Raw genomic sequence first — 9790 nt, forward strand, 5'->3', positions numbered from 1 at the left:
CTCATAAAATGAAGAAAATGTTAACTGCTGCCCTCGCCACATACACATATTTATCCCTCTTTTTAAAACAGTGAAACTATTAGTGGGGGAAAGAACATTGTGGGAAACATGAATAAAAACCTGAACAAAAACTTTAAACTCTACTACAAAACAAACCGAAGGTGAATCTTTAACCAAAAACATAACTTTTGTTAACCTCTCCTTTCTGGTTTGACATCTCATTTTGCTTCTCATAAACACTCCACAGGTTTCGGTTTTTCAATACAATTTTAAACAAACAGCCATCACAAATAAATAGAAGTTTAGTCAAAGAAATAAATCCTTTCGGCATCATTCATCCCGTCTTTTACTTCTTCGCCTGAACAGTTTTGAGATGGAAGATTTCCGCTTATTTTTGGCTTTCTTCACTCCTGTTCTCATCCAAAAACAATTTATAATTAGATATTGTCAAGTAAGGACAAAAAAAAAAAAAAAAAAAACACTTAAGAAAAATAAATGAAGACAGAGAATTTTGCTCACCAAGATTTTGCATCATCTTATTCAACTGCTGGTCCTCTTCCACTTCCCTAAAGCGAACCAACAGTTTTATTTCTAGTTATTATTTTTGGTTTATTTACCTATCAAACTGGCACATTACTTGCAGATAATTCAGAAATAATTACTTTTGTAATATTAAAATACCAAATTCAAGAGGAGCCGTTACCTCAGCCTGTCATCATCGAGACCCTGCACAATCGCATTCCTGCCGTCCACAATCTCCATCAGTCTCTGCAGCAGCTTCTTCTCACGCTGTCGATCTTCTCTGGACTTTAGCTGGTCTGCAATACAAAAGATGACACTATCAGACTCTGCAAAGAGCTTGCAGGTTGTTCTGTTTGTTGTAAATATGAAGTCTTACCTGGCTTCTCCAACAGCCTGCGAAGTTCCCCCTCCACTCCTGGCTGTTGCTGCTCCAGCTCCTGAGTCCTGGCACTGAAAAACATTTTCATAAACGCCTTAAAAATGCAAAGCTTTTAAAATTAGACAAAAAAAAAAAAAAAAAAAAAAAAACTTGAACAATGCAAAAGAAATTATAAGTATTACTGACATGTATACAAGCTCTGATTCCTTCCTGATGTACATTTGCTTTTGTTTAATGAGGTTAAACCAGTCAACCATCAGTGGGTCCATCAATATGTCCCCTTTTCCCTCTGAAACAAGTGGATACAAACACACACTGAAGATGACACAGCGTAATAATCTGGAGTGTGCAGCGGTGCAACATACAATCACAGACATGTACACATCAGTAATGAGCAATTCATTTAAAGTATTAAAACATAAACAGGACTCCTGTGGAGGCTTCCAAAAGTTCTTGAGCATTAATTATCTGCTCCGAGTGGCTGGTATGACTCAGCAGAACTCATTTCAGTGTGTCTGACTCAAGTTAATGAACTCCTCATTTATTCATGTCAGACAGGAATAAATGGAGCCCAAAGTGTTCAGAAAGCAATGTTTTAATACAACTGTGGCTTTGTGCTCTGAATGTAAGATGATGAAAATAAAGGACCACACACACACACAAAAAAGCAATAAGTATAAATATGCAACAAAAAGCCTCATGTGATATAGTATATTCTGATTCATCAGGGAACAAAAAAGTATGATGTTCTTTAGCAGTATGTTTTACTAACTTAACTTTGGTTCAATTAACATTTTATTCTGCATGGCAGACTTCTGATGCTGAAACTTGTAAAAATAAATAAATATATATATATATATATATATATATATAAATATAAATTTAATAAAAAACAATGAAGAAATATAAAAGAAAAATGCTTTTTTTTTTTTTTCCATTGTAGCCTAGCAACCAAAAAATTTAAGCTCCAATTATCTACTCAATACTGGGCTATACTTGTGTGGGTTTTTTTTTTTTTTTTTTTTTATAACAATTTAGGGTTCTCCCCTACCAAATTAAAAACAAAATGTTTATGCCTAAACATCTTTTTCAGGAGGATTTATATTAAAAAAAAAAAAAAATAAAATAAAAAAAAAACAAAAAAAAAAAAAACACTCCAATTTTTAAAGCTTAGCCTTTAAGCAGTTTCATGAAAAGTTGCCCAGTTCCTTTCTCATGTCTTCATCGTTTACACTTGTCAAAAGGTCTGAAGTTAAATTCAAGTGTGACATTTGAGTTAAGTGCTGCCATAAAAGTTATTACATGCAGTAAGTAGAGCTCTAAATGCAAGAGAAACACACCAGTCTAGGACATCAAATAGCACTGGGCCAAGAGCTTTAATTGATGTGACTTTAAATAAAAAAGCAGAATAATGAATTTGTGTGAAGAGACATCGGGTTCAGGAAAATCTAAAGTGAAATTTGCCAAAAACTTCAAAGTAGAAGTGGATAATGACACAAAAAAAAAAAAAAAAAAAAAAAAAAAAAAAAAAAAGAAGCAATTCACTTTTGAAGGAAAAAGGATTCGAGTCAATCCCTTGTCTTTAACCTGATCAAGTAGCAAGATTAACTTAAAATCAAAGATCCACAAATGACAGAAAGCTCAAGAATATTATGGACATTTAAGTTAAAAAATATGAACAGCCATCATCCTGCCATCTTTAGAACAATCTGGAGATTACCCTGTAGTGCTCAAAAATTAGGGTTTTAATGTTTATAAATGGCAGAAGAGCAGCAGATGATTCTAGAGGTGGTGTGCAACTGATGTCAAATTAGGGCCAAGCGATTGCATGCTTTGGTTTCCTGGGCAGCATGGGGGGGGGGGATTTTATTTATTTATATATATATATATATATATATATATATATATATATATATATATATATATATATATATATATATATATATATATATATATATATATATATATATATATATATATATATATATATATATATATATATATATATATATATATATATATATATATATATATATATATATATATATATATATATATATATATATATATATAAAAATTAAAAAAAACAAACACACACAGAAAGCTAATACCCAGAATATATATATATATACACACACATTTCTTTACCCAAGTCATGTTGACCTTGAGCAAAGCAATCAGACCCCTTATTCCTCAAAAGGGGAAACAACATCTCTGTGGGCTAGCTGTGCCTCTCACCTCATTTGGCAGCAGAAGTTGGAATAGAAATGGCAGATAATTTGTAGCCACACACACACACACACACACACCCCTCCAGTTGATAGTGAGTGTGTGAGGCAACAGGAAACTGAGAAGACTTTAGCAATCCACACAAATATGTTAAAATAATCATTTTGATAAGGCTTCACATTAAAAGGTGCAAAATTACACTTAGATTAATAAACCTCAAGGTAAACACAGGAATTTGCTTATGAATGTGAATATGCCAGACAGACAAAGAACTAATTTAGAGCACTCACATCAGATCAGCAACATCATTTTTATTGAGAATTACTGAATGCAATTATCCACTTCAATAAGCAACAGTAAAAGTTGTCATGAAGAAGAGACAGAAAAGCAGCATCATGAATAGGTCCAACCTATATGGGTACAACACAGCCTAAATCACCTGCTTTTCGCAGTTTGAAAATGGCTGAAAGTGGCAGGCGAAGGGAAGGAAGTGGGAAAACTAAAAGGACAGTGAGCTGTAGGAGAAGGAGTAACATGAAAAACATACCCTCCTCACAGCTGCGGAGCTTCTTTTCAAGCTCAATCCCCTCCTTCTCCAGCTGAGCCAAGTTTGTCTCAATATCAGTCAGTTCTTTTTCAATCTGCTCCGCTGGAATATGATAAGACTTCACCTGGTGTAAAACAAAACAACTTATTTCACTGTCCAGTTTATTCTATTAATCTTGACTAAAAACAATCAGACTTTGGCCAGTTAATGTAAAGAAGGTCACCCCCCCCATTGTCTTTTTCCTGGGAATGTAATGAAATCATATTTGCAGAGCTGTTAATCTCTTAAGAGACTTAATGGAGGGAACTTACAGAGGGTGACCTCATTTCTGTCCTGAAGGCGTTGGTGGGTGACAAATACTTTCCCTTTTTAGCAGCTAAGAGGTAGATAAAAATAGGATTAGATCATTTTTCGTGGCAGCAGGCAAAAAATAAATAAAAACAAAAAAAAAATAAAATAAAGGAATTGTCACATCTGACTTCACCTGATAAATTCTCAGTCTGAGGAAAAAAAAAACAACAGGAGCAAAACTGACCTGACGGATTTCCGGGATTGGCTGGAGCAGACGATGAAGGGTTAATAGATTCCACTGCTGGTGGTCTGGGTGGGGATTTTGTAGGGAAACGGCTCCCGTGTTTAAAGCCTAAAATAAGGACAGAAGGATTTGCATGCTGTAGATCAGCAGTTCAGGAGTTCAGCTGTAATACTGATGTATGTAAACAACTTCAAATACAACATTTACAGCTTCAGTCATCACCCCCAAAATCAATTTAACTTTCCCTGAAGCACTGCTGTGAAGTTTACACTTTGTAGCAAGTTGAATGAGTCAACACTATTAATAAATTACCATAGCTGCATATTTGTGAGCATTAGATTAACAAGTTATTAGTCCCATGAATATCTTAAATTGCTACGACTTGACCACACCACAAATTGAACATAATTTGGTCCAGCTAATAAAGCTAATTTATTTTGATTCTACTCGACAGTATATTACAGCCAGTTTCATTTTTCTTCACTTGCCAGTTTAAAAAAAACACACAAAAAAAAAAACCAAAAGCATAACTTAAAAATATTTTTAAAAACTATTATTCTGATGCAGCTTTGAGGCCAAAACTCACAGCAAATCATGTCTAATTTTTTACATCCAACACTTCCTTATTAAAATGTATTACACAATCAGACAAGAGGCTTTCATTTTAATGGAGAGAAGCATCTCACCAAAGCTTTCAGAACCAGGTAGAGCTTTCTGGGGATTGACTTCTTTAAAGCCTGCTGTGTCAAATGGAGCAATGCTAACTGCTGGTACCGCAGGTGTTGGAGCTGAGGGCAGCCTTGTTGTAGTAATAGAGACATCACACATAGCTGAGGACATGAATCCAGGCGAATGTTTCAGAGCTAAAGTTTCAGGTTCGCTACATCTGTAAGAAATAAAATACGCTTAAAAATTCTGGCAACAGATACATATTCTCCATTAGCACAAACTGGCAGGTATAAAGCGTGGAAAGGTAGATTAAAGACTGCCTCACCTCATACTTTATAATGTTAAGGTGAAGAGAAAAAAAGTGATGGTCTCATCAGCATTGATTAGAAGAGAATCAAATCTAAATGTTAGAGTTAGAAAAAGAGTCAGGCTTGGCACTCCTTGGGGCTTGTTAGGATGGGAGACAGAGTTGGTGGTTGAACTCTGAGCCAGTCAACAATAGCAGGAATGGAGGAAACACGAAGAGTCTGCATTCTGGAGAGTGGATAAGCTGAGAGGTCAGGCATGCAAGAAGCAAACTATTTTAATATGCTTCACATTCACACACACAAGGCCCCTTTCACTTCAAGCTAGGTTAGTCATGAAGCTTTAGAATATTAAATACTTGGGCAAACTTACTTTAGTTCTTGCACTGTATTGACAGGTTTAAAATGCGTTTGCCACTCGGGGTAGACTGGATCTGCAGAAAAACAATGAGATACGTAATATACGTGCAACTTCTGCAGCTACAATGTAGTTTTAATCGGTGGAGCTAGTTTGTCCATACAGGGTTATTATCAAGTAGCATTTGTATCTCAATTGCTATTTAAAAATGGGATTCAACACTGGATTAGGAATATTTTGCATTGCACAAATCAGTTTATCACTGCAATGATAGCACAATACAGCTTATGACATAAAAAGTATAATCATGCAGAAAACAGCTGACTATGATACAAGCTGCTTGTTTCAAGCCTTTTTAGCTTGTTGCTAAAATAGCAACTTCACTATTGTTTTGAATAAATCTGAATAATCTTTTAATTTGGGAAATTCCTGGACTATATGGGGTTAATGTCAGCAAGCAGTAGAGTTCATTTCCAGGTCTGGAATATATCTGCCAGTGCTACAAATACAACCATCCTGATACCATTCACAATAATTGTGTGTGTCTATCTTCAAACCCGCTGACAACCGTTTACACACATCCATCCCAGGAGAATGGCAGTTCTATAGAAGTTCATTAGTGCAAGACAGAAATTAAAATGTCAGCTAACGACATGCCAGATGCACTGGCTGCTTAAATTAGGGCAAAAAAAAAAAAAAAAAAAGACAAAAGTGCTTTGTTTTCTGTGAATGTGTGAGGCAGACAGAGAGAAGGGGGGGGGGGGGGGGGGGGGGGGGGGGGGGGGTTGTGGGTGAATGCTGGCGAGATGTCAAATAGTGGATCAAGAGCAAGTTAAAATGAATTTCGTAGAGCTTGCCTTTGGCAGTTTTGTGTACAGTTGTTGGCCTGGTGTTGTCTTTATTGATGGTTTTCAGACATGGCAGTTCCTCATTGTTTGTCTGGCTGGTGGTGGGCTGTCCTGTGCAGTTTCCTGCTGCGCTTCGGCTGCACTTGTCCTTTCTCAAACCAGGCATGTCAACAGGACTTGGCTCGTAACCAAACCTGCAGAGAAAGTCATCCCCCCCAACATCAGCCTTCCAGAAGTATTTATTCTGCAGGCCGTTTAGAAGATACAACCCCTCACCGTCTTTCTGCTGACTGGATGGTGAAGAGGCGTTTGTTGTTGTTGTTGCAGTTTTCTTCTGCTAGTTTCTTTCCCATCATCATTCTGGCTTGGTTCTTTTCATCATCAGGACCAACCAGGACCTTTGGTTTTCCTAAGCGCTCTCCAGGTTTCCTGGCACCGGTTGAAGTTTCTGTAAGTTGAGGCGCAGCTTGGAAAAACTTCTGCCGGGCTGCCTGCGTCTTCTGAGCCGAGCTCGTCCAGGACTGGGAAGGCGGGGCAGGACTGACTGGCTTCATATCGACATGAAGTGGTGCCGTTAGCACTGAAGGACGTGCTGTCAGCTGGGTCTGGATGGCACTGTTTGGATGTGCAGCGGAAATAGCGAACCCATCTTTTATTTCAGCATCAGGGGAAGTAGTTTTGGTCGTTTTCTGGTGGGTTTTACAGACAAAGGTGTCTGGACTCTTCCCGGGCTTGTAGCCTCCTGCATGAAGCACACTGGAGCACTCGCTGCATCTAATGGAAATGTATTTGCATTAGTTAACTTCTAGATTATATGAAAGTGAAAAACTACAAAGACAGCACATGAAAAAAAAAAAAATTTAAATCATACTTGAAACAGCTTCTGTGATAAAGCTTCCCTTCCACAAAATGCCTTTGCACCAGATGAACATGGCTCTTGCACGCAAAACATTTGCTATTGAGAGTTCCATTTTTGTTGGCATTGTCGGTCAAAATCACCTTCTGTGGAAGACAAGCATGAAGCAACATCCTGATTTTAAAAAAAAAATAAATAAATGACTGTAAATGCAGTCATAATTTTCACTGCCTGATCATGTATTATTAGACAAACAGAAACCTGAGCAGCAGCTCTGGCCAACTTTGGTGAGTTGTGAGCAGCGATGGTGGAAGGTGAACGGTTTTCAACGCCCATGTTAGACACAAAGCTTTTGGCAACTACTGGAAGATTTTTCTTCTCAGATGGCTCCTCCTTGGAGCCCTCTGCTGGCCTTTTCATACCTCCCACTGAGGACAAGCAAAACAACACCACTATCAAACACACACACACACACACACACAGCAGTGGGGGGTTGGATGGAAGTCATGACTCGATGCAATCAGTTGGTTTCTATTACAGGATATCTATGAACTGCCTTGAAATGGTGTGTATGTTGGTTTGTGTATGTAAAGTGCCCTGTGACAACATTGTTGTGAAGTGGCGCAAAACATATAAAGTTGAAGTTTAATTAAATGTGAGAACAATAAACTGCTTTTTCCTTAAATAGGCAAGAAGGCTCTAAAAGGAAGAAGTAGGAGGTTGAATGACAAATAAATTGTTTATTTGATGTATACACACACTCACTTGGAGACCTTCCTTTGAAGTAGTTGTAGTACTGAGAGACATAAGTAAGAATACTCAGCCTGTCGGGAACCCTTAAAGCCACCATGTCTTCTGCATCTAACAAAGCTGGGATGCCCAACTTTTCTTCAGCAATCTGAAAAGCCTTGAGAAGAATAAAAACACAAATAACATTTGAGTCTATGCCAAAAAGAAAACTAAATAAATAGCACAGATATCCAGAAATGGTTTGATACATATAAACATGTTTTTTTTTCCCCCTCTAAACCAGGCAACCAGACTCCTACATTTACAGCATGTAAAACTGCCAGACAATGATATTCACTTTAAATAGACAGGGAGTATTCTGTAGCACAGTTCAGAAAGGTCTGTATAATGAATAGACTTCCTGTAAGCTTGCAAGGATAAGAAAAAGGATGGAGGGAGCAGGATGTCAGGGCATTGTTTAGGATCAGCTTGGACCGGCTCATTAAATTTAAAAAGAGATGCCTTATAAATGCAACATGTTATATATATAAAAAAAAAAAAAAAAAAAAAAAAAAAAAAAAAAAAAAAAGGGAGCATAAAGGCTGGTTTGGCCACAAAGACAAATTTTCAACTCAGGAAATAACCTACTGGAAGAAACATGATACTATTCATGAAATATAGAAGGGTGTGAATTACTAGATTCTCATATTTCAGCACAGGGAGCATCTTCAACACCAGCTCTAAACTAACACCTGATCAAACATGCCACTCTGGCCCCAAATCTGTTAGTCTTGTGTAGCATTCAAATAGTGTACATCAGCAGTGTGCTCAAGTGAGCAGTCGTCATATGGATCAAGTAGCAGATGACTGCAAACCTCATTCAAAATGAATAGGCTGAAGAGCCTCTCCCTTGAGCTCAGGTTTGTTGCTGACACTGCCAGGACCATCAGAGGCAGCAAGGAAGTCATACATACTGTAGCACTCTGCAGGGGCCCCCCCTCAACCCTCAGAGGAAGCCAGTATGATGGTAGAAAAACCAAATAATGGAGAAGTTCCAGCAACTGCTCATGTCATGCAGAGGTTAGCTAAATAAATGAGTTTAAGGTAACAGAAGCAGAGGAATTGTAGAGGACATGCTTCTTAAACTACTGTACTGTTAAAACATAAATATGGCTTGATATTGAATAAAACTGTTAGATAAGAAAAGGAATAAATACTGTATGTATAGGGGTTAATATAGCAAATGTTTTGTAATACATCACATTTTTATGGCTCATGTTTTTCTCTTTATTAGAGAAAAAAAAACATTAAACAACTTGACATCTTACCAGTCTGTTGTTCTCGAACACATCCTCCTTTCTGAGTGACTCATAGTCTCTGTGAAAACACAAATACAACAAAGAGATTATTTAAGGTGTGTAACTCAGAACTTCAGACTGGTTTTGAAGTTTGAGATATAAACTTTTTTTTTTTTTTTCCCCCAAAGCAAGCAGATGGGTTTACTAAAAAGAAACATTTACAGAAATCAGTATGTTTTTCATATATTAAAGTCTAAATCTGAAAGTCTGTTTTGGTTGTCAACTAAATTCAATACAAACCCCTTTAGGGGTTGGCTTGGGAAGAAGGTGCTCACCCCTAGAATATCCCACCTAAAACAGTTAAATACTCACATGAGGTCCGGTCTGTACTTGTGTATGAGCGCACAGAAAGCCAGTCCGTTCCTGAATGAAGTGGTCATGTTGATGATGGACACATCTCTGTAGCCCTCACATTGCAGCTTACACCACTGCTCCAGCGCCTTGATGGCAGCCAT

General features: G+C 37.3%; 1 protein-coding gene across 1 annotated transcript; it reads right to left on the reverse strand.

The window, feature by feature from the left end:
• Window positions 1-245: 245 nt before the first annotated feature.
• On the reverse strand, window positions 246-9790 carry micall2a (mical-like 2a; the record flags this gene model as incomplete). The annotated part of the gene is made up of 17 exons (XM_079253106.1): window positions 246-410; window positions 520-566; window positions 704-818; window positions 899-972; window positions 1088-1190; window positions 3678-3801; window positions 3989-4053; window positions 4213-4320; window positions 4899-5098; window positions 5560-5620; window positions 6402-6586; window positions 6669-7166; window positions 7264-7394; window positions 7510-7676; window positions 8014-8155; window positions 9306-9354; window positions 9648-9790. The coding sequence occupies 17 exons, from the start codon at window positions 9788-9790 to the stop codon at window positions 331-333; spliced, it is 2292 nt and encodes a 763-aa protein (XP_079109232.1). The 3' UTR covers window positions 246-330.

The sequence above is a fragment of the Telmatherina bonti genome (genome assembly GCF_933228915.1).
Source record: "Telmatherina bonti genome assembly, chromosome: 14".
NCBI lineage: Eukaryota > Metazoa > Chordata > Actinopteri > Atheriniformes > Telmatherinidae > Telmatherina > Telmatherina bonti.